Source organism: Cydia splendana, chromosome 20, assembly GCF_910591565.1.
Source record: "Cydia splendana chromosome 20, ilCydSple1.2, whole genome shotgun sequence".
Classification (NCBI taxonomy): domain Eukaryota; kingdom Metazoa; phylum Arthropoda; class Insecta; order Lepidoptera; family Tortricidae; genus Cydia; species Cydia splendana.
The window spans coordinates 6,096,683-6,123,068 of NC_085979.1; the positions used below are offsets into that span (position 1 = coordinate 6,096,683).

The 26,386-nt window shown below is 40.7% G+C and overlaps 1 protein-coding gene and 1 long non-coding RNA gene across 2 annotated transcripts in view; one reads left to right on the forward strand and one right to left on the reverse strand.

The window, feature by feature from the left end:
• Nucleotides 1-11,652, reverse strand: part of LOC134800880 (uncharacterized) — a 50,853-nt gene extending 39,201 nt beyond the window's left edge. Inside the window, exon 1 of the long non-coding RNA XR_010145584.1 lies at nucleotides 11,537-11,652. This is a non-coding gene — a long non-coding RNA (uncharacterized LOC134800880). The remainder of the gene's footprint in view (nucleotides 1-11,536) is intronic.
• LOC134800832 (DNA ligase 1) lies at nucleotides 2,371-25,477 on the forward strand. Its single transcript, XM_063773389.1, has 17 exons — nucleotides 2,371-2,822; nucleotides 6,182-6,328; nucleotides 8,414-8,681; nucleotides 9,654-9,833; nucleotides 10,515-10,677; nucleotides 11,817-11,908; nucleotides 13,153-13,356; nucleotides 15,608-15,692; nucleotides 16,617-16,752; nucleotides 17,342-17,532; nucleotides 18,590-18,736; nucleotides 19,507-19,627; nucleotides 20,616-20,778; nucleotides 22,438-22,601; nucleotides 23,461-23,702; nucleotides 24,332-24,478; nucleotides 25,197-25,477. The coding sequence occupies exons 1-17, from the start codon at nucleotides 2,595-2,597 to the stop codon at nucleotides 25,327-25,329; spliced, it is 2,811 nt and encodes a 936-aa protein (XP_063629459.1). The 5' UTR covers nucleotides 2,371-2,594; the 3' UTR covers nucleotides 25,330-25,477.
• The last annotated feature ends 909 nt before the right edge of the window (nucleotides 25,478-26,386 follow it).

Here is a 26,386-nt window from a genome sequence, read left to right on the forward strand (position 1 = left end):
AAATTATGTTGCCAGCCTATATAAAGTATTGCCATAAAAAAATGATTAAGTTACAATGTTGCAAGCACCAAAAATACAAAGTGTAAAATATTTTAAGCCTCGGAGTAATTAACAATGGAGCCGCCATTAACAGGCGTTCCCCTCTGTCGAAAAAAGGCGGCCAATGGTCAACCACATGTCAACCATATGTATGGACTGACGTTTATCTGACATGACGTACCTATACATTTGATGTGCCCCTCCCCCGCAAAAAACGGCAGACTATTTTGTACCGAAAATTTTAGACATGGCGGCTCCATTGTTAATTACTCCGAGTTTTAAGCGGAGTTCACTCCAGATATTTGATGCTTGCACGCGTGGCATGTAACTTTTGTATAAAAGTTTAACTTTTTATATGTCAAAAGGCACTTTTTATTCGGATTTATTACTACTATTCATGGTTTGAACTATTTCAATATTTTTCTTGGTACGAAACGTAAAAACAAATCGTGTAGTGAGAGTGAGTTCAATCAAGGTGTTTGTTCGGAAAATACAAAAATTCGTCTGTTGCTCAAGCCTGTCGTTGAGTGTGGATCTAATTGGCCCTTTACTGGCAAATTTGGCCGTATATCGGTCCCGTTCGCAAGTGTGGATCTAATTGGCCCTATAATAAGAACAAAAAAAACTAAACTCATCCCTTTCTTTTGGGTGCTAGTACAAGAATAAGGCAAAAACTATATGATTTTCACTAGTCTGTTTGGGTCGTGGAATGTATGCGCCCCAATACCTCCTAGCAAGGCCTGTTCACTTCCTAAGAAAGTTATGTCCCCTTATAATTGCGCATGTTTGCGTCTAAAGCTTCTATGTGTGCTTTGGCCTCCTAGAAAAAGTTGCGAGTAATAAAAATAAAAACATTTTTCTACAGCAACATTGCTCCCAACTCTGATTTAAATTTTCACGAATTTTATACATTATTAATCATAAAACGGGACTTAAAACGCTTAAGACTTAATTACACGCGATTAAGTTTTATAATTAATATTTGCTTCCAACTGTCTTTATCAATGTTCATATAATATATGCAGGGTAGGTACGTCTACCCACCATAATAAAAAAATATATTTGTCACTGACTGTCCAACTGCTGTGGTTAAAGTTCATAACGAAAATTTTATTTATTAAATCTTTAAATAATTAATACAACGTAGCGGTACTACCACCTAAGACTGTAAGTCTGTACCTACATGGATTACAGGAATGCACATGTAAATGTGCTAAATGCGGAGCAACGGCTGTTGAAGCAGCCAGAGTGAAATTCACAGCTTAAGTGGGAATCTTAATTGCCTAAGGGTTAGTACACAAAGAAAATAAAAACAATGCAGAGAAAATAAAAAATATATAAAACAAAAAACTATAATTAAAATCAAAACCACCCCGACTATTAAGCTTCTGTTACACATGCTGATTACTAGCACGAAAGCATGCCACTATTGAGCAATTGCTACTTAGTAGTGTGTGTCGAAACATTGCTAATAATGAGCATGCTCATTTTGAGTTTGCTCAAAAATCAACGTTCGTGCGATTTTTGGTCTGCTACCTGCAGCGCGGGTGGAGGGGGGCGTGTTTTTAACTATATATATAATATATATAATACCTATATAATTTTAATACATATTTAATAAACTCAAGTAGAAACGGACCGCGATGGTCACATTATTTTAAAATATCGGACCCCTGAAGAAACTAATTGGTGACCCCTGGTCTAGACGTTCGGCCATACACCTCAGTATGCTGTTGCCACTGCCGCGCACACGTTTCAGCAGTGAGGCTATTCTTTTTCGCCTAGTCGCAAAAAAGTCATCCGCCCTTGCTTCGGCAAACATGCCAGATGCACTGCAGTGCTTCGGCAGCCTCAACAGCATCCTGAGGATGTTATTATATTGAATGCGTATTGTGTTGTAGGCCTTCTGCGTAAATTTCACCCACAGGCTGCACGTGTAAAACGTTTGACAGTAAGCTTTAAAGAGTGTCAGTTTCACCTGTTCGTTACACCGTGCAAACCTGCGGGCGATCATATTGCCTCTTACAGCCATCGCTCTTCTTTCCCTTTCCATATCTGTACACAACATTGGTACACAACGAGGGCGCTACTAGTATAAACGTATAAACGGTTGGGGACATTATTTGTATGGAGTTACCGTTCTTCTCCTAAGAGTATTATATTCGTTGCCCAATACATTCTACAACTCTTCTCTTTCCGAAAAGACTCTATTTGTATGTTTGAAATGACAGAATCCCTGCCTAAACTATGGGACCGTAGTTAGTCTACACTTCGCCTTACGATCCCGCGTAAATGCGTAGTGGCTTGTTTGATTTCGCGCCCTTTGTTTTGTGTCAGTTAGACGTCATTACAAGGTTAAAGCAAATTCATTCTTATTTGAACGCATTAGAATTTTAATTACGGTATTGAATTTCTGTAACATTGTTTACATTTTGACAGTCAAAAGTTTGGTTATAATCGTAAAAGTGCTAGAATTCGTTACTGAAATTATCGTTTTCTAACGTGAATAAATTGAATAATGTATTTATTACAATACTGTAGTGCAATGTTAACATATGAATTGCTTTAATAAATTATTTTTACCGTGTAGATTAGTTGTAACCGGTGCTAATAGATTCGTTTGCTCATCCGTTACATTTCTTCAGAGTTCAAAGCATAGAAGCCGTTTATTTCCTAGTATAGACACTTTACAAGTAAGAACCATGGCTCAGAAGAGTATTACGTCGTTCTTTAAAATCACACCGAAGAAAGACGCGGACATTCAAAAGGAACAAGCTGAAAATGTAAGTTAGAATAATTATGCTTTCTTCGTTCACATTTTACTGAACTGTAGGATTTACAGTCCCCTGCAAATTATTTAGACAAATATCCTTAAAGCTTAACTAACTCAAGCTTAAATACCGTTTTTTACTTGTTTACTTTTTGGGCTTTTGCATTCAAAATGCATATCAATAAATGCACATATTACCAATATCCAAGCCCAATAGGGTATTATACTGTATTTAAAATAAATTATACTACACCATGCATGAAATAAAGCACCAGATAATCATTAGAAAAACACAGATAGGAGTTATTTTTAAAAACAAGTTCTATTTAATAAATCGGATAGAAATATAAAAAGTAGGTGAGTTGACCGTGACGTCACGATGTAATGTTTCATATAAATTCCATATTAGCAAATCATTTTGACAGTTCTAAAAAAGTAACTGATTTGCCTAGTAGGAAAATACCCTATTGCATTACATAGCCCTTCTTAATATGTTTTACACATCTTAATTAATTCAGTTAGAACTGACATCCTAAATAAGATCTATAAAAAAATTGTTGCTAGTTAGTGCAGTCAGACTCTTACTATACTTAATGAAATACCAAATGGCGACTGAGATCATAATGCTGTCTCCTTTACTTTACTTGTTAAGACCACCCAAGGGTGAAAGAGATGGCAGTATGACCTGACTCGCCATTTAATTTTGCGGCAAGTATAACTTTATATCTACAGAAACAGAATGCAATAGTATTTTATACAATTGTGATATAATAGAGAGCTTTTCAGTCGAGTACCGTGTTTAGACAACGAAGCTTGCTGAGTTGTCTAAGTAAGGTACGAGATTGAAAAGCTTGATTATATCACTATTGTATACAATACTTTTTCTACGCGTCAACAAAAATAATACTTTTCTCAAAAATGGACGTCAAAGTCGACTTTGCCGTATAAAAAATAGGTCGCGTAATGCGGAGTTTATGGTCAGTCAAAAATTAAAAAGTTAAAAACATTGCAGTCTCGATTTTGGGACTGCAATGTTGCATACAAATTCCATTATTTGTCGAATTCCAAACTTTTAAAAAGTTTAAATGGCCATATCAAATGAAGGCACAGACCCATTAAATAGCCAAACAGATGATTAGTAATAATTATTATAATGTTGGTACCGCGACTATTTAGCTGCCTCAAATAGCTTGGCGTATTTTCGGCAGAAAAATACAGTTCTATTTTTAAAATTTAATATATAAAAAGGCGGCAAAGCAAACTTTTTCAATTGTTTCTCCTTTTTTCTGTGAAAATATATATGGAAGAACGTCGCTTCTGTAAAATATTCCTAATATATTTATATTTCTTGCACCATTTTTGAGAAAAGCACTATATATGACTCTGCTAGAAGGCTACTTGCTGGCTTCGGATTCAATTAAACGGACTCCCAAGGTCGTCCGTTTAAAACGAATCCTCAGCCTGCAAGTAGCTACTTCCGAGCCTCGACAATAATGTACTATTAAACTAGTAGAATCATTTAGGTAAACAAACCAAAAGTATACAGCTAAGATACGCGAACAGCTGCGATACCTTCATGTCCTCCATACTCGTACGTGACCCGGCCGCCGCGCCCCGCGCCACACGACAGGTTGGTCAACGACACCTTCTCGTAACTTCTGAGGCCCTGGTACTTGCTCCGCGCTAAATTCAATTTTTAGACAGTTTTTTCTTGATTTTGGCCACCGTAGCCTATGGAGACTAACAAGCAACGCTAAGTGGTTTTCGTAGTCAATGGATGTTGCTATATTAAGGGTGTCTCATGCGCGTTTCTGACTTATGAACCAATTGTTTCTACTATACAACCTAAAATAAATAATTTGAGCTATGGTTTTGTTTCGTCCTCTTGATCGCGGCGAGCTGTGATTGGTCAATTTCATTATAGTTGACTAAACTATATCGAAATGAATATTATAGTTGAGTTGGGAGCCCACTCATTAAAAATACCCAATTGTAGTTTGGTATAAGAAATCTTAATTCAAGAATTATAGTCGACGAGTAGAAATAGTAGTTTGTGTTACAAGGGATCAAAATGATATATTTCCGTCAAGGGCGTACATTGAATCCTGAATGAAGCGATGGATTCTACAATAGAATCCCGAACGTAGTGAGGGATTCTAAAGTAGAATCCTGAGCGTAATGAGGGATTCAAGTGTTAACGCCCAAGACGAAATAATTTTGATACCAGTAGTAGCAGTAGCAGTATGTGTCACAACACATACTGCTTTTCACATCAACTATGAGGAAAGTAAAAATATCTTAGTGTTGACACAATCTGATGCTTAAACAGATTATTTAAGCTAAAAAAAAATGAGCAAAAAAATTTAAAAATAGTGTGCTAGAACAGAACAGTGTTACTTTGATCCCTTCTAGCAGGGAAGAAAAGTGCCACTTTGATCCCTCCTAGCAGGGAAGAAAAAGCCCTTTTCCGAATAGGTGGTGTGAAAAAATATTTTTTTACCTGATTTAGTGTTTAGGGGCTATTCACAAATTACGTCATTTCAAATTAGGGGGGGGGGGGGGTCTGGACATAGGATGACGGTAGCATGAAGTAGGAGGAAATGGGGTCATTTGAAGCATGATTTTTGTATGATTATAGGGGGGGGGGGGGTCAAAAATCGACAAAAATCGATGACGTAATTTATGGACAGCCCCTTATAAAAAAGTGTATTAATATAAGTCTTTGTCTAAAAAGGCAAAACCATTTATTTAAAATCAAGCTATAAATTGTTACATAATGATAGTGTTCTACAACAAATATGTTAACCTAAATTAAACTAACACCTAAAAATTAATTTGTCTAAAATTTAAAAAAAAAATTACGACATCTTTCTCTCAGTTCTGCCGCGCTTAGCATAAGAGCAGTAATTCATTTTGAAATGTCATTCAATTGTATACTTTGTACTCGTACGATATGTCCTACAATTGAAAGAGATAGACATCTTTCTCCCAGTTGTGAGAGTAACTTATAATAATGTTTTTATCAATAGCTTGTCCATTAATCTAGTATTAAACTGGATTGGGCATGAGTGGTGGGGATAACTGACAGAACGGGATAGTCTTACTTGTTTCAGTAGGAGTAGCAGAGAAAGCGCTATTATTGTTTGTCCTTATCACAGTTATCACAGTCTCTCACATTTTTTGTTCCCCACCATTTTTTTAGTATGGATAATGGTGGGCAACAAATAAATTCGACCAATCACAGTGTCGCATTTACGTATGTTTTGTCCCTCACGGAGGCACGCGTATACCACTTCTATACGATCCTACCTTCTAAGAGCTTGTCAATGGTCAGATTTAACATTACTTTAACTTTTTTTGATAATTTTACAGGACACATCTCTTGAAGACGCTGAAATGAAAGAACCATCGCCAGTCCAAAATGGCAAGGCTAAGCGGTCTTCGAAAAGGCAGAGGCTGGACAGCAGCAGCAGTGAGTCTCAGTCTCCGAAGAAGGAGAGTCCACCAACATCTGTTACGGTATTTATATAATTGGCCTTCGAGTCTGTTACAGACTATTTATTTAGAAATTTAGAAATTTAAATCAGGGAACAATAGGGGATATTACTGCAATGTTCTGCCGCCAGAGTGCAGCACTTACCGTAAATTCATGTTTTTTGACAAGTTTTCACAGATAATAAAATATGACATTGATGCATCAAGGCGGTTTGTTAACAAGGGCCTACCGGTAAACGCGAAAATCGAAATTTAGTTATCTGCCTCTTTATCGCTCGAATATGCAAGAGTGATAGAGAGATTAGATAACGAAATTTCGATTTTCTTGTTTTGCGGTAGGCCATGTGTCAATGTGGTTTGCTTACTGTATGTGCCACAAAGGTGCCACCTACGCAGAGCTTTGCCTAATATTTCCTATTACAAATACCTTACAGACTAACATACATATGTATTTTATAAACATAAAACTAAACACTATTTAGTCGATAAAACGGCGTGGCTCGGTTGCATTGGCCGCTCTTGTGTCGGATTCGGCAGTTTGCATACCAACAAGTGTATTCGGATACAAGCAGTATCAGGTAGGGCGACAACGTTTTTCCTGGCTGTTTAAACCAATACGGGATCGGCAAACACGACCACAGGCCTGGCAGGTGTTATGTGCCCGTGACGAAAAGGTATCGGGCTAATGACGCTTGGCTCGCTTACTTGCGAGTGTCTTAAAGCAAGCGTCTTCGTGAATTTTACGCCCGTCAAATACCAGTTTGCACCACAACGGTATTTAAATTTATATATTACATAAACAATCAGGTAGCAATGCACATTAATCAAAGTATTGATACCACAGGTGACCCTGGCCCCTGTTTCACCAACGTGACAGGTGCGACGAATTGTAAAATCACTGTTGCTGACGTCACAGGCATCCATGGGCTACGGTTACCGCTTACCATCGGGCGGGCCGTATTCCTGTTTGCCACCATCATTGTATTATTAAAGAAAACTTTATTATATCGGATAAAAACAGATATTTCTCCTGCAAGGTTTCTGACAATTGTCACAAGAAACACTACAATTGTCACGAAATTCCGACATATAACTCATTACCTGTCAAGAATTACCTACAATTCTTCTAAATCTTTGACAATTGTCAGAAACCTCGCAAGAGAAATATCTGTTTTTATCCGATATAATAAAGTTTTTTTTAATAATACAATGATGGTCGCAAACAGGAGTACGCCCCGCCCGATGGTAAGTGGTAATCGTAGCCCATGGATGCCTGTGACGTCAGCAACAGTGATTTTACAATTCGTCGCACCTGTCACCGATGTGAAATTGGGGCCACGGCTGGCCAATATGTGTATGAGCCAAACTCAAATATTTATTTAGCAAGTGCTTGAATTTGACTATAAGCATTGCTAATCAACATGGCAAGTTAAATCACTCAAATGGAGGTGGACAGGACATATGATTAGAGGCAAAGAGAAATGGAGCAAGAGAATTATATGGTGGTTCCTGAAAGATAGAAAAAGAAAACAAGCACCACCAAAAATGAGATGGGAAGACGAAATTGTAAAATTCGCAAGGAGACATTGGACTAGACTAGCGAGAGACAGGGAAAAATGGAAAGGGATGGAAGAGGCCTTTGCCAAACGGCATACATACCAAACCGATGTTGTCTGAAATAGTAATAAGTTAAATTTTATATTTTGATAAGTTAAGTACAATAATATGTAAACTCTTAAACTGTAAAATTTGTCTGAATAAAAGGCTTATATTATTATATTATATTATTAATCAACATGGCAAGCCTTCTGGGCACACCTCCCAATTTTAAGTTTATTGATTTTTATTGAATCATATACTTCCACTGACTACGGTCCTGGGCAGTTTACGTAACCTCCAATTATATACCCAACAATATAACTATCAGTGGCGGATTTGCCGTAAGGCCCAGTAGAGCGGCAAGATATTAGGGGCGGCAGCAAGGCGGCATTCTATAGATGGGTGCTGAGAAAGGGGGGGCTAGTAGTTACTACAGGCCCTGGGGCCTAGGGCGGCCAACACTGCAAATCCGCCACTGATAACTATAAATGTAACCATTTATTTTTCTAGAAAAAGAAGGTCAAAAGACAACGAATAGAGAGCTCAGAAAGTGAATCTGAACCTATTAAATCACCTGAAAAATCACCTGACAAATCACCTGACAAATCACCTGACAAATCACCCGGGAAATCACCTGAGAAATCACCATCGAAGTCAACGGAAACTTCCCCAGTGCAGTCCCCAGTGAAGGAGATAAAAATAGAGAAGAGTGAGAATGTGAAGACTTACCAATCCCCGAAGAGTAAGAAGGCTAAAGGGAAGAAGGAGGGCAAAAGTGGTATGTATTTTTAACATAGAAGGTAGGATCGTATAGAAGTGGTATACGCGTGCCACCGTGAGGGACAAAACATACGCAAATGCGACACTGTGATTGGTCGAATTCATTTGTTGCCCACCATAATCCATACTAAAAAAAACGGTGGGGAACAAATAAAATGTGAGACTGTCACAAGGACAAACAATAATAGCGCTTTCTCTGCTACTCCTACTGAAAGATACGTAAGACTATCCCGTTCTGTCAGTTACCCCCACCACTCATGCCTTATACAGTTTAATACTAGATTCATGATTTTTAACCTTTTCGACGCCGTGTCAAACACAAAAGCTGTCACTCGGACGCCACGTCACCGAAGTGTCAAAACTGAAACTGAACTTTATGCATTTGCACGTAGGTCTATGTTGCTCTGTGATCTGTGACCGATTAATCCGTCTTTGGCGTTGGACCTGCGGTGCGGATATATCGGTCATTGGCGTCCAAAAGGTTAAACATGTATTCTACAGGCACCAAAATTATTGTTACGGCGTCCGCTAGCTGGCGCGGTGGCACGGAGCGGGTTAACGAAAAATAGTACGAGTGTTGCTATCTGGCGCGGATGCGTGCGACGGATTTTATCTGCAATGGCACCCGCGTGCATGCCACCGAGAAGTGCACCGCCCAACCCAGCGCGGACCCCTTAAACAGATTCCAAAACGTATTGTACTATATTGCTATCTAGGGAAATACCAAAGAAATGATTAATTGATTGGATTATGACTTATGTCTAAAAAAATCGTGCACCCGAATTCGGTAGCTGAAGTAGATGGCGCTGTAGGTCAAATCTCAACTTTTATCAACCAAAACTAAAGTATAATTCATGAATTTCTCTAATACTATTGACTATTAGCAATAGCCATTGGTGATTGTTCATACAATAAGTAATATTTATTTTATTCTCACACTCTTATAGATAATTTTTGCTTCTTTTTTCAGAAAACATTGCCAAAAAGGTGATAAAAAAAGAAAAATCACCACCACCTAAGAGTCAATCAATAAAGAAAGAGAAGTCTCCGCTTAAAGAGAATGGAAAAAACAAGACTCCAGAGAAAAAGACCAAAGAGGTCAAGAAGGAAGCTAGCGTTAAGAAGGAAAAAGAAAGTGGACTGGTTCCAGGTATGTATAACAGCAGAAAATCCATCTAATCCCTACCACAGAATAAGTCATAGTAAGAAATCAGAAATCAGAAATTATTTATTTGCATTGATACAGTATGGGGATGTTACAATATGGTGTTACAGATCATGTACCTAGCTTGCATGCAAGCGTGCAAATTCATCATTATAATCATAAATTTAAATAAATATAAAATGTCAAATTGAAATAATTGAAAAAATAACAAAATATTAACACAATAGGCATGTCACAATACAATTAATAACTAAATATCACTAATTTGAATATTGCTGGTATTCGAGATATGACTTTACGCTGTAAAAACAACGCTCTGAGAACCGAATTTTGACAGTGATTCAGGGTCGAATCATCATATCCCTTTCTAACTTATGGCACTATCCCTTTCGGCTAAGGGTTGTCAAAATTCAAGTAATTATCTTATCTGTGGTCGTGCACGCAAAAGGACGTCAAGTGGTGCCAACCCTAATAATTGCTCGGAGCAATGCTGAGCCGAACGGAGCCGAGTTTGCCCGAAGTCAGGAGTGGCTCCCCCACTGGTCTAATTCTAAAGCCTTGCCTATAAAAGTTGTCTTGTTTTTATTAAAGTAAACTTCTAAAACAATAAGTTAGTAAAATACATAAAAAACAAAAACACAAAATAATCCACTTTCTCTGTTACAGAAACCGAATACGACCCCACAAAGTCGAAATACCACCCGATCAACGACGCCTGTTGGGCGCCGAAGCAACCAGTCCCATACTTAGCCCTGGCCAAGACACTTGAAGCCATTGAGGCCATTTCAGCACGACTCAAGATTGTAGAGATTCTGAGTAACTATTTTAGGTAAGAGGTAAAACTGACCATGTTTAGATTTAGCCCTGGTCTTGACCCTTGAAGCCATTTCAGCACGACTCAAGATTGTAGAGATACTGAGTAACTACTTTAGGTAAGAGATCAAACTGACCAATTTTAGATTTAGCCCTGGCCAAGACACATGAAGCCATTGAGGCCAGTTCAGCACGACCAGGCGTGGCACACTGCGCGATTTCGTCGCTTTGCTACAGGTAGCTAAAAGTACATCCGATCCACACCAATTTTGGTGGCTAGCCATAAACCGCGCGTGGCGCTGTCGCCACCTAGTGGCCATATCTGTCCTGAACGTAACAGACGCGTTTTGTTAGAGAGTGACTCTTCTGTACCTAGTACTATTATTTATTCTGTGGCACGACTCAAGATTGTAGAGATACTGAGTAATTATTTCAGGTAAGAGGCACATATCATGGTATAATAATATACTCCGCCTGGTACTCCATTCCCGTCTTTTCTAGGTCACCTAACTGACACGCGCCTACGTCATCATGCGACAGCGCTATATGATAATATGCGATAGCGCTATATATAGCGGCCATGTTGTTGTGACGTAGGCCCGTGTCACTCTGGGAATGGAAGACCATGTTTTATTAGACTATGGCACATATCAAGAAGCTTATGCATACTCATCTGTTTAGTTGTATAGTGTATAATCTGTAGCTTTAGGTATTTAAATAAAAGTAAACAAAATCTACCCTCAAATGGCCTCTTAAGCCAGTTGAGGGTAGATGAAAACATTACATGATCAAATAATGTAGCTTAAAGTCAGGTCGTTCAGTGACAGATCCAGGCGGTTTTGTATTTGGTTGGTTCTGGTTCGTCTGTCTGTCACCAGGCTGTATCTCACGAACCGTGATAGCTAGACAGTTGAAATTTTCACACATGATGTATTTCTGTTGCCGCTATAACAACAAATACTAAAAGCAATAAAATAAATATTTAAGTGGGGCTCCCATACAACAAACGTGATTTTTTGCCGGGTTTTGCGTAATGGTACGGAACCATTCGCGCGGGTTTTTGATCGTTAAATTCGTTAACTCTGTGAGTGACCCGCTTTATATATTTAAAATAATTTAAATATACTTTTCGTTCATGGGTGTTTTTTATTTCAGGTCCGTGACAGTGTTAACTCCGGAGGACTTACTTCCTAGTGTGTATCTGTGTCTGAACCAGATCGCGCCGGCGTATCATAGCCTGGAGCTTGGTAAGTCAATTGAGCAAACTTCATGTATAACATACAGACGGATGGAAGGCCAATGAAAGAAGACCTTAAAGGGGCCCACTGATTAACAGTCCGCCGGACGGTGTCGGCCTGTCAGTTAGAACAAAATTTTGACAGTTCCGAACATCTGACAGGCCGATACCGTCCGGCGGACTGTTAATCAGTGGGCCCCTTAAGACTGCGTTTCGCCATAGTGAAATATAAGTAAAGAAAGAATAACTCCATACATCAGTATTATTGCCAAAACGCGAGTTATTTCGTAGTCCACATCTAGCGTCAAAATTCATACTAATATAATATATATATATATAATATTATAAAGGCGAAAGTGTGTCTGTCTGTCTGTTACCTCTTCACTCCTCTGTCTGTCTGTTACCTCTACTTAAGCCGCTGAACCGATTTAGTTGAAATTTGGTATAGAGATAGTTTGAGTCCCGGGGAAGGACATAGGATAGTTTTTATGTCGGAAATCATCCCTGAAGAGGTGTAAAGGGGGGTGGAATTGAAAGAGTTAAGGAATTGCCTAATCATTGAATGCGCGAATTGAATGATTGCTATTAGCATTATCCAGGCGCTATACCTACTTTAGCTGCTGTCACTAATTCCACGCAGACGAAGTCGCGGGCAAAAGCTAGTAAGTAATACATAAATGAATAAAAAACTCTTGTCAGGATATCGCCGTTGACGGATACATACATCTGGGTGGTCATCATCACATAAAGGGTGGCTAAAAAATATTTGCATTCCCGTTGCCAGGGAGGTTTCGGGATTATACTGAGCAACTTTTACTATGGAACTAACCCCGATCTCGCGAAAAATAAATTGGCTGTTTCATACATTTTGGCTGGTCCATTTTGAATGGGAGGGTAAATTTTATTTTCGCGATTTCGGGGTTGGTGCCATAGTAAAAGTTGCTCAGTATAATCCTGAAACCTCCCTGGCAAACGGAATGCAGTTTTTTTAGCCACCGTGTATTAAAAAACAATTTTTGTACTAAATGAAAAATCATTTATTTAGTAACAAGATATATACAGTGGTATTACTAAAAGAAATTAATAACTAGCTTAAATCAAAAATAGGCCCTTGAGGCATTGTACCAAGGATGCTGGCGGCATTTCCTCGCTGTATCGCAATGCTGATACGTTGTACTAAATAATTCATGATTTAGACTTCTGGTTCAGATTATTACACTAAACACATCCGTCACTTGATTTATTATATTCCAGGCATAGCAGAAACCTACCTCATGAAAGCCATCGGCCAGTCCACCGGCCGTACTCTAGCCCAGATGAAGGCAGCGGCTCAAAAGACTGGAGACCTCGGCGCCGTGGCAGAACAAGCCAGGTCTACACAGAGAACCATGTTCACACCGCCACCTTTGAAGACGAGAGCTGTGTTCAATGCTCTTAAAGAGATCGCTGGAATGACTGGTAAGACTCAAGACTTAAACGCATTTTAGACACAATTTCTCGGACCCTATGTATTAATACCTTGCCTTCAACCACCCTGTATTCTCTAAGTCCACCCTAAGTCTTACATCCGTCCAGTCCTAAGTCGCCCTATCAGAGAAAACTGGTGACCTCGGTGCCGTGGCAGAACAGGCTAGGTCTACACAGAGAACTATGTTCACACCGCCACCTTTGAAGGCGAGAGCTGTGTTCAATGCTCTTAAAGAGATCGCTGGAATGACTGGTAAGACTGAAGACTTAAACGCGTTTTAAACATAATTTCTCGGACCCTATGTATTAATATCTTGCCTCCAACCATCCTGTATTCTCTAAATCTACCCTAAGTCTGACATCCGTCCAGTCCTAAGTCGCCCTATCAGAGAAAACTGGAGACGCGGTGGCAGAACAAGCCAGGTCTACACAGAGAACCATGTTCACACCGCCACCTTTGAAGGCGAGAGCTGTGTTCAATGCTCTTAAAGAAATTGCTGGAATGACTGGTAAGACTCAAGACTTAAACGCATTTTAGACACAATTTCTCGGACCCTATGTATTAATACCTTGCCTTCAACCACCCTGTATTCTCTAAGTCCACCCTAAGTCTTACATCCGTCCAGTCCTAAGTCGCCCTATCAGAGAAAACTGGTGACCTCGGTGCCGTGGCAGAACAGGCTAGGTCTACACAGAGAACTATGTTCACACCGCCACCTTTGAAGGCGAGAGCTGTGTTCAATGCTCTTAAAGAAATTGCTGGAATGACTGGTAAGACTGAAGACTTAAACGCGTTTTAAACATAATTTCTCGGGCCCTATGTATTAATATCTTGCCTCCAACCATCCTGTATTCTCTAAATCTACCCTAAGTCTGACATCCGTCCAGTCCTAAGTCGCCCTATCAGAGAAAACTGGAGAAGCGGTGGCAGAACAAGCCAGGTCTACACAGAGAACTATGTTCACACCGCCACCTTTGAAGACGAGAGCTGTGTTCAATGCTCTTAAAGAAATTGCTGGAATGACTGGTAAGACTCAAGACTTAAACGCATTTTAGACACAATTTCTCGGACCCTATGTATTAATACCTTGCCTTCAACCACCCTGTATTCTCTAAGTCCACCCTAAGTCTTACATCCGTCCAGTCCTAAGTCGCCCTATCAGAGAAAACTGGTGACCTCGGTGCCGTGGCAGAACAGGCTAGGTCTACACAGAGAACTATGTTCACACCGCCACCTTTGAAGACGAGAGCTGTGTTCAATGCTCTTAAAGAGATCGCTGGTATGACTGGTAAGACTCAAGACTTAAACGCATTTTAGACACAATTTCTCGGACCCTATGTATTAATACCTTGCCTTCAACCACCCTGTATTCTCTAAGTCCACCCTAAGTCTTACATCCGTCCAGTCCTAAGTCGCCCTATCAGAGAAAACTGGTGACCTCGGTGCCGTGGCAGAACAGGCTAGGTCTACACAGAGAACCATGTTCACACCGCCACCTTTGAAGACGAGAGCTGTGTTCAAGGCTCTTAAAGAGATTACTGGAATGACTGGTAAGACTCGAACCTTTTGGACTAGGTACACACTTGGGCCCTAAGACGCGGCGGCGCGGCGGACGGGAAGCGCTGGTGGCCTAGCGGTAAGAGCGCGTGACTTTCAATCCGGACGTCGCGGGTTCAAACCCCGGCTCGTACCAATGAGTTTTTCGGAACGTATGTATGTACGAAATATCATTTGATATTTGTTTACCAGTCGCTTTTCGGTGAAGGAAAACGTCGTGAGGAAACCGGACTAAACCAGATAAAACCTACTTTCCCCTCTGGGTTGGAAGGTCAGTTGGCAGTCGCTTTCGCAAAAACTAGTGCCTACGCCAATTCTCGGGATTAGTTGCCAAGCTGACCACAGGCTCCTTATAAGCCGTGGCAAAAAGCCGGGATAACGCGAGGATGATGTCGACACACTTCTCCTAACCTTTACATCTTCCATAGCAGTCTGTTTACATTTTATCCAAAATAAATGTGATCTTTTTTTCAAAGGGAGATCTAGGGTCCTATCACGGCACTCGCTTGAAATCACACTAAGGCCCACTTGCACCATCCCACTAACCCGGGGTTAACCGGTTAAACCGTTAACCCAGTGTGAATTTGTACTGGTAACCATGGTAATTCTAGGTTTAACAGATTAACCCCGGGTTAGTGGGATGGTGCAAGTGGCACTAATTTGATAAGTTTCTACTGTTTTCAGGACAAGCATCAGTGAATAAGAAAATAGGCAAAATCCAGTCGCTGTACGTCGCCTGCCGCTTTTCAGAGTCCCGATACTTAATACGGTAATTACAATTATGTATTTTTGCGCGCAATAAATACACAATATATATACGATGTGTTCCCATCTCTCCCGACTTCGGTCACGTGGGGATGGGACAGATGGGAATTATACTATTATTTGTCCTTGCTAAGGGCACGCTTCATGACATGTTTTAATATATATTTTTTTAAATCATTTATTTACATACATGATATATACAGTGGTACTACTAAACGAAAATAACTAGCTTAAATCTAAAATAGGCCCTTGAGGCATTGTACCAAGGATGCTGGCGGCATTTCCTCGCTGTATCGCAATGCTGTGTTGTGCGAGGTAGCCGCCAGCTCTTCGGTCACCAATTACCAGTATTTAATATAAATAATTTTGATTTCTCTTAGTACACGGGTGGGGCCCGTAATAAGAGCAAAAAATTAAACTGTAGACTGTACATACTTCTCAAATAAATATGACACTTTGAGATACCAATTTATCATAATACATCTCTCCCCGGGGTCACAAATGGGAATAACTCTTTCCATCTGTCCCTAGCGAGTACAAATGGGAAGAAATTATTCCCATATTTCTTCCCGCCTCAATCGCTTGGAGGGAGGACAGACAGAAATACTCCAAAAATCATATAGAGTTAATCTCGTGAAAATTAATACAGTTGTAGTGCGTAATTGTTTTCCATCGTATTTTCACGGAAACGTACGAACGTGTCTTGCTATTTCAGTCAGTCTCGGTACAAAAAGTATTGAGTTTGACTGAAGTGTCATGACAAAGATGAACGTTTCCGAGCAAGTACGATGGATACCAATTATGCACTACATCATTACCTACTTTTTTATAATTAAAAAAATCGGAAATCCGTGGTCTCTGCCTACCCCTCCGGGAAATAGGCGTGATTTAATGATTATATGTATGTATGTAAAAAATCTCTTCACAGATCTTTAGAAGGAAAGCTCCGCATTGGTCTGGCTGAACAGTCAGTGCTACAAGCGCTCGCACAAGCTGCTGCCACGTCGCCACCTGGGTCTGATGTCCTCGACGCGAGCCAGGGACTGTCGGCCGCGGAGTTCAAGGTTCGATCCCGTGTTGCTTCAAGCGCTATACAAACAACTGCACATATTCGGTATACGTTGTTAAAGACCGGTGATAATGCAATATTACGATAACATCGAGAGATCTGATAATAGGAATGGAGACATAGGTGACAATAGAACGCAATCACATTTATTCTGGATTTTACAACCTAGGTCTATAACTAGGGTAGTACTAGGGTGTTTGACCCAATGGTTGACTGGTAGCGAATGATTTAAGACATTAAGTCCGCCATTTGTAAATTATTTTATCGTGCAATAAAGTTTAAATAAATAACTACATAGGAGATGACTGTTACAAGAAAAGTTGATGGTAAAAGCTTGTATCAAAAAAACCGGACAAATGCGAGTCGGACTCGCCCACCGAGGGTTCCGTACTTTTTAGTATTTGTTGTTATAGCGGCAACAGAAATACATCATCTGTGAAAATTTCAACTGTCTAGCTATCACGGTTCGTGAGATACAGCCTGGTGACAGACGGACGGACGGACAGCGGAGTCTTAGTAATAGGGTCCCGTTTTACCCTTTGGGTACGGAACCCTAAAAATACAAAAAAACTTATATTTTACAGGCTATAGTCGACGAACAGGCCCTCATAATCAAAACCACGTACTGCGAGTGCCCGAACTACGAAATGATCATCCCAGTTCTACTAGAACACGGGGTAAAGGCGCTTCCACAACACTGCAAGCTGACGCCGGGTATACCGCTCAAACCTATGTTAGCACACCCTACTAAGGGCGTCCATGAGGTGCTTAATCGGTAAGCAATCTGTCTCACTCTCTTAGTAACTTCTCTCTCCCTTTCTCTTGATCGATCGCTAAATATGCACATGACGTGCTAAACCAGTAAGTACCTAACCTACTTTCTTAAGTTCCAAGATAGAGATCAGAGGGCCTACCGCTCAAACCTATGTTAGCACACCCTACTAAGGGCGTCCATGAAGTGCTGAACCGCACTCTACCCGCCCCGGCTTCGCACGGGTTAACAAATAAAAAAAAACTAACAACAAATTAATAAACCTTCCTCAAGAATCATTCTATTGATGACCGCATGAAAATCAGTTGTTTTTGAGTTTATCGCGAACAAATACAAACAGAGAGACGCGGCGGCGGATTATGTTTTATAAGGTGTAGTGATTTCATCATCATCATCATATCAGCCAGAGGAAGTCCACTGCTGGACATAGGCCTCCCCCAAAGAGTGCCACAATGACCGGTCTTGCGTCACCCGCATCCAGCGGACTCCCGCGACCTTTACCAGGTCGTCAGTCCACCTTGTGGGGGGTCTACCCACGCTGCGCCTTCCGGTACGTGGTCGCCACTCGAGAACCTTCCGGCCCCAATGGCCACCAGTTCTACGGGCAATGTGCCCCGCACCCTGCCACTTAAGTAGGGATTCGGATGGCTACATCGGTTACTTTGGTTCTGCTGCGGATGGCCTCATTTCTGATGCGATCACGCAGAGACTCCCAGCATAGCCCTCTCCATTGCCCTTTGGGTGACTTTGAGCCTTCTTATGAGGTACACAGTAAGCGATTTACTTAGTAAAAATTACTTATTCACTTTCGCTTTCTCACGAACTATCGCTAAAAGGATTCAATTGGAACAGAGTTGCATTTGTTTTAATTCGTTAAATTTTCAAACATAACCAAAATCAACTCTATTCCCTGCACTAAAGGTTCAAATATCAGTGGCAAATACTGGATTTTTCATTTGTTTGGCTGGGCGTTAGGAGGATATTGTAGCCTAGTTTCGGTACGGGTGTATCAAAGTTTGATGTATCAAAGATCTAGTATTAAACCAAGTTGTTTTTTCAGATTCGAAGGCACGCGGTTCACCTGCGAGTACAAATATGACGGCGAGCGCGCTCAGATCCATGTGCCGACGACTGTCACTGAAGGGGAAGAGGTCGCAGACCTTACTAAAGCGTCTATCTTCAGTAGGAACCAGGAGAATAATACTACGTAAGTATTCGCCATGCCGACGAGAAATGCATTTATTGGGTAAATATTGAATAATTATCATTTTTTTTCGTCAAAATGTCGTTATTCTGTATCTGTTTGGTCAAATTATAGTCTATCAAGCAAAGTATGTCAGTAGCAATGTACAGCAAAGTGAAGTAGGGCAACACTCAAAGAGCAGTATTGCGCTAAGAAAAGCAGCAATGTACATCGAACCAAAACATGTCATTATCATAACCTCAAATTTTACAAATATTAATGATCAACGAGCATGATTGTACATTGTAGGCACCTTGACTTTGCTTAAGTTCATGCGCAATATTATTTAATATATTGGTATTTAATGGTGACAGCAGAAATTTCTCTTGAAAACAAGATGATCGCTGTCATTCACGGTCCACATTCCACAGATAAAACACAGATGACACGTGATTTTGGAATTATTCGAAAACAGTGTTGCTAGCCCGCGATTTTTCAAATTTGCCGCCTTTTGCTACTGACAAGATTTGCTTGACCAAGAAGTTATATTTTATGTAACACAAAACACAAAGACTTAGAGAAGAAAGCATTGACCTTCCATCATGGTAATAAGGTTTTTTTTCCCCAATGATATGAGATTTTTGCTATTGTAAAAAAAATCACAAATTTTATTTTACAATAGCAGATATTTCATAGATTTTTTACTTCCATGGGGTATTCCCCATGGAAGTAAAAAAAATGAATGGTGATTATTTACCAACTTCATTGTGTGGCCAACTATCGATTGTTTTCAGGAAATACCCAGACATCCTACAGCGGCTACCTTCACTCCTTAAGGCGGAGGTGTCCAGCTGCGTGTTAGATTGCGAGGCCGTCGCGTACGACACAGTCAACAAGCAGATTCTACCCTTCCAAGTACGAATAAGGACATTTTATATACTCTAGCCGCCCATACGTCACACCTTGCCAAGCAAAATGCAATTTTATTTTGTCAACACAAAGTTCAAATTAGAATGGAGCAGGAGACCTTTTGATAGGTCTCTGGGCGGCTAGAGGATAATAGAGTTAGGGTCGGTTGCACCAAACTGTTCGTATCGTTAAAGAGTTCGCTAAATTTTTATGTATGGAAAGTTTCATAGTGGCGCGCCGGGGCGCGCCGGCTGACGTTGATCACGCTGTCAAATGTGGTTGGTGCAACTGGCCCTTAGACCAAGGAAAGTCTGCAGCGATTTTGATAGCCCACGCAGTGCAAGTGTTATTTTATACGTCATAATTGCATAGAAGTTTGACGTTTAAAATAACACTTCAGTTTTTTTTCTATCTGGTATTAATATGCAGTAGTTATAATTGTACTTACACAGTTAACATAATTTATAATTTATGAACCTCCAGGTCTTTTTTATTGTATCTTTTGTTGCAGTACATCTTGTATTGTATTTTTGATATGTTTGTTTATATGACTGTTTGGTTTTCTCAATAAATGAAAAAAAAAAAAAAAAAAAAACACTTGCGCTGCGTGGGTTATCAAAATCTTTACAGACTTGGTCTAACTCTACTTTGTTTTTGATCACTTACCTACAATGATAAAATTAGAAACTATGTTCTGTCGTGTGTATTTTATTTTATCTGGTATCAACTCGTATTTTGGTATGGTTTTTAGCATAAAGTAGTATAAGTTAGAGTTACCACTCTAACTCCATATACATCAGTTTTCTTACCAAAACGCGAGTTATTTCGTAGTCGACATCTAGCGTCAAGTAGCGTTATTTATCAGTACTGCTAGTTGACAATAGATGTCGCCACAAACGAAAACTGTAACTCTCACCAATTTACTTTTACTTTTTTTTATACATACGCAGGAAAATTACACACTTTTTTTATCTTACGTATTTAATCTCCACAGATCCTTTCCACCCGTAAACGCAAGGACGCCTCAGCAGCCGACATCAAAGTGCAAGTGTGTGTGTTTGTGTTCGACCTGCTCTATCTGAACGGGCGCGCTCTGGTCAGAGAGCCACTGGAAGAGAGGAGGAAATTGCTGAGAGATAACTTTAAAGAGGTCGAAGGTATGATATTGGCTGAAAGCAGGGCTCGGAACCGGTATTTTTTAAAAACCCCGGAATAGCCAAATATTTAAATTATTTTATGCCTTTTACGTAGGACTGAATCATGTATTTAGTACTTTGTATTATGAGGTTGTCCCATTAAAACGGAAATAATAAACCAAAGAACGAAAAAGAACGTAATTAATACCGGTATTTTTGTATGGGGCAAGTACCGGTTTCCGAGCCCTGGCAGAAAGTCCACTTCTGCACACATACCCCCAAGGACCATGATAAGTGTAATAACAACCATGAATAAAAACATACACTTTAATACCACTACTCGCCGCTAGATGTTGCTAGTAGTAATGTGATTCTTAGTAATCTGTCCAATACCTTGGTCCAATATGTGTATTTGCGTCTCACATTTTGCTTAATGAGAGTGAGACGCAATGCACATTGGACTAAGAAATTGGACAGGTGGAATACCACCCTTAGCCAAATCATGAAATATTTATTACCAAACCAAATATCGCTTTCTCAGCATTTTCAGAAGTATTAGAAGAAATGCGTTACGTAAGCGACATCCTCGTGGAACGCCCCTTCTGGACAGAGGCCCCCAAGGATCGTAATAACATCTATGCATATTGTCGAATGACGTCTTTAATGTCAGTAATACTGTAGTAAAAACGAGATGAAACTGTTTTATTGACCGGAGCGTAGCGAAGGTCTACGTTTCGACTGGAGCATTTTGCTTTTGTATGTCCGGATGTTCTCCTCTACAGGTCGCAATTCTTAACCGAATCTCGTGAAATTTTGTGACTGAATTCTATGTCTAAATAACATTTTTTTGTCCATCCGGTTTTTTGAATTTTTTTGAAATGGCGGAGTCGTGATAGCTCGCGCCTAAACAAATAGTGGTATCGGTATCATACGAGTGTTTTCTTTTTGAGAATGTTTATAGATTAAATGGCCAAAAACTCAGAAAATTTATTTCGCTGGTTTCGGAGGTATTGAGATATTTAATTTTAACTAATTATAATTTGAGAAGTAGTAGCTAAATTTCGTCAACCCATCTAAGAACTATTTGGCTCAGTTTGTAAACGTTCGCTTTTTCTGTTTGCACAGAGGGTCTGGGTTCGATCCCCAGTAATGCTGGGATATTATAACTTTTTGTATTTTTTTACACATAAATTTCGTATTGTTTTTTTGTAATTTACTATATTTAAAGCTCTTAGCACCATGTTATTTAAAGCTCTGCTCGCGAGGTCTACAGCTCACAGAGCTACTAGTCCTAATAACGCTGGCCGCAGACGCACGGAATTTTCCGTACGGAATGACATGTGCAAGCGAGACAGCGCTATGCATGTGTAGAGCGACGTCCCGTTCCCATCTGTCATTCCGTACGGAAACTGAATGAAAATTCCGTGCGTCTGCGATTAGCCCAGACAAAACCCAGGAACAGATGTTTTGTTTTAGAATTTGGAATTGTCATTGGTCGAGTGACAATTCCTTCAAGCCTCTTTTGGTTGTAAACTTTAATACCATTACCCGTCGCTAGATGTCGCTAGTTGTAGTGTTTCTCAAATAATTCCACGAATTTGGCTCAGATTTTTAATCAAAAACGGGTGTAATTACCCAGGTTTAGAACCGATTTCTATATTTTTTTATTTGAATTCTCAGGTGAATGGCAATTCGCAACAGCCAAAGACTGCAGTTCCATGGACGAAGTGCAGCAGTTCCTGGACGACGCGGTGAAAGGCAGCTGCGAGGGGCTCATGGTGAAGACCCTGGAGGGAGAACACGCCAGATACGACATCGCCAGGAGAAGCCACAACTGGCTCAAGGTAGGTTTTAAAAGACTGCGCGTCTCACTCTCACTATGCATAATGTGAGATGCAAATAGACATTGGACAGGTGGAGTACCACCCTAAGACGCTACTCTGTGGTAACAATGTCACAGACTAAAAAGATAAAGCACTCTCGAAGAGCTAGAGTTGCAGTTTTAAAAGACGTAAAATGCAACGGATAAATAATAAAACTGATTTTGGTCACAAAAATACCCAAGTAATCCGTAAAACATCAACCAGTAACGCCCTCTAGTAACGGGTAGCAAAAGTAAAATAGTTCAATCCAAATGGCATAGATGGCGCTAGTAGTCCGGTTAAAATTGTACTATAAAACTCGAAAATAAGTTCAAAAGTGCATCTTATCTTCAGCCCTGCTTCAGTATATATTATTTTGACAAGTTTTTATTTAAGTATGTTTGTTACTTCGTTTATGTAATTCAAATCTTGCAAGTTTAGGCGGCGAATCGGCGATAAATTGGATACCATTTAACGATATTTTATCATAAATGTATCGAGCAAAAAATACTATTTCGTTATGTATATCGCTTGTTGTTATTTAGTGAGGTTAAGGCCTCATACTAACGAGCGCTTTTTCAACGAGCGTTAAAAAAAGCGTTTGAATCCCTCCACACGCTAAATTCGATTTAACGACCAACGCTTAAATTCGAAAATCCTACAACGCTTGATAAAAAGCGCCACCGCCATCGTGTGAATAAATACACATGCATGTATCCATTTGTATCATTCAAACGTATATTTAACACGCGTTGAAAAGCGTTCGTGCGTGAATGAAGCCTAACTCTGTAGTTTATTTTTAATAAAAAAAAGCTACAAACATGAACGTTATTGTTTTCAGCTAAAGAAAGACTACCTAGAAGGCGTAGGCGATACCATCGACGTGGTGGTAATAGGCGGCTACCACGGTCGCGGCAAGCGGCGCGGCGTCTACGGAGGCTTCCTACTGGCCTGCTACGACAACAGCAGCGAGGAATACCAGGCGCTGTGCAAGATCGGCACTGGCTTCTCTGATGAGGATCTCCAGACGCTTACTAAGACGCTGGAGGAACATGTTATTGAGGCGCCGAGGAATTATTATAGGTGAGTGTGCTATCTCTATCGCTCGGCGCTTAGAGCTTATAGTTAGAGTGAGGCAGACATATTTAGAGCGCTTCGCGCGAGGGCTAGATCACAATTGTTAGGCGTTACTCTGTGGTAACAGTGCCACGGACTAAAAAAACACCGCACATTCGAAGAGCTCAAATGGCAGATTGAAAAGACGTAAAACGCTACTGGTAACAGTGCCACAGACTAAAAACACCGCATATTCGAAGAGCTCAAGATTCAGTTTTAAAAGGACGTTTAATGCTACTCTGTGGCAATAGTGCCACAGATTATAAACACACCGCATTTTCGAAGAGCGTCGCAGTTTTAAAACACGTAAAATGCTACTCTGCGGCAAAAGTGCCACAGACTAAAAACACACAGCACTTTCAAAGAGAAGTCACAGTTTTAAAACACGTAAACACAATTACCGTTGCTTGCGGCTTGGAAGCTGCCTTATTATTATACTTAACGCAATACCAACTGGCAACTGAGATCATAATGCTATATCCTGTACCCTTGTTAAGACCAACCAAGAGTGAAAGAGATGGCATTATGACCTGACTTTGCCACTTAGTTTTGCGGCAAATATAGTTGAGATTAAAAAAAAACACTTTTTTTTTCAGATACGATCCCTCTCACGCTGCGGACGCTTGGTTCGCCCCCGCGTGCGTGTGGGAGGTGCGCTGCGCCGACCTGTCCCTGTCGCCCGCGCACCGCGCCGCCGTGGGGCTCGTCGACCCGGAGAGGGGCGTGTCGTTGCGTTTCCCCAGGTAAAGCTCTGGTTTCCTAGGGTAGCGGTGCCGTTATATTGCGGCCGTCTCCACAAATACTATGACATCCATATTTAGCCGTATAATTATACGGCTAAATATGGATTGCGATGTGTTTGTATGGATGGAGACGGCCGCTATATGACGGCACCGCTATCCTAGGAAAACCGAGCTTTATAGGCTTGATGGCAATTTTTATTAATAGTATCAGTCGATCAGGTTTGTTTGTAAGATCAAATGTCTATATGGGACCCATTGCATTAAAGCAATACAAAAGTCAGAAACGATAGTCAAAGTCCGACAGTCGTACTTCACGCTCCTAACAAAACGATAAGTGAATGTGACGTCACCGTTCAACTGATAAACCATTTTAGTATGGAAAACAAGAACATTGCGAAAATTTAAATATTGCGTTTATGTATATAGTTGCTATACAATCTTATTTTTGATTGAAATGTAAGAAAACCATTACCTTTTAGTAAGTTAAAAAAAAACTAAAATTTTGAAACTTTCAAGTCCTGTATTTTTTTGTCATTTCTATATATTATTTTAATATCCGCATTATTGGGATAAATTGCTCATTTGCTCTCTATTTTACTAGATTTTTTTATAAAATTGAACATGTGTCATCATCCCTATTAGTACTACAACGACGAGCATGTAACACATGAGTAAGTTTGTAAAATCAAAGCCTAACTTTCATACTCACTATCCACAGATTTATCCGTGTACGCGACGACAAGACACCTGAGCAGGCCACGTCGGCGCAGCAGATCGCACAGATGTACCTCTCGCAAGACCAGGTCAAGAACTCCACCAGCAAACCCGTCAACTTTGACGACTTCTACTAAATGACGTCATGTGTATCTCGTCGCGACAAGACGGAGCAGGCCACGTCGGCGCAGCAGATCGCACAGATGTACCTCTCGCAAGACCAGGTCAAGAACTCCACCAGCAAACCTGTCAACTTTGACGACTTCTACTAGATGACGTCATGTGTATCTCGTTGCGACAAGACGGAGCAGGCCACGTCGGCGCAGCAGATCGCACAGATGTACCTCTCGCAAGACCAGGTCAAGAACTCCACCAGCAAACCTGTCAACTTTGACGACTTCTACTAGATGACGTCATGTGTATCTCGTCGCGACAAGACGGAGCAGGTCACGTCGGCGCAGCAGATCGCACAGATGTACCTCTCGCAAGACCAGGTCAAGAACTCCACCAGCAAACCTGTCAACTTTGACGACTTCTACTAGATGACGTCATGTGTATCTCGTCGCGACAAGACGGAGCAGGCCACGTCGGCGCAGCAGATCGCACAGATGTACCTCTCGCAAGACCAGGTCAAGAACTCCACCAGCAAACCTGTCAACTTTGACGACTTCTACTAGATGACGTCATGTGTATCTCGTTGCGACAAGACGGAGCAGGCCACGTCGGCGCAGCAGATCGCACAGATGTACCTCTCGCAAGACCAGGTCAAGAACTCCACCAGCAAACCTGTCAACTTTGACGACTTCTACTAGATGACGTCATGTGTATCTCGTCGCGACAAGACGGAGCAGGTCACGTCGGCGCAGCAGATCGCACAGATGTACCTCTCGCAAGACCAGGTCAAGAACTCCACCAGCAAACCTGTCAACTTTGACGACTTCTACTAGATGACGTCATGTGTATCTCGTCGCGACAAGACGGAGCAGGTCACGTCGGCGCAGCAGATCGCACAGATGTACCTCTCGCAAGACCAGGTCAAGAACTCCACCAGCAAACCTGTCAACTTTGACGACTTCTACTAGATGACGTCATGTGTATCTCGTTGCGACAAGACGGAGCAGGCCACGTCGGCGCAGCAGATCGCACAGATGTACCTCTCGCAAGACCAGGTCAAGAACTCCACCAGCAAACCTG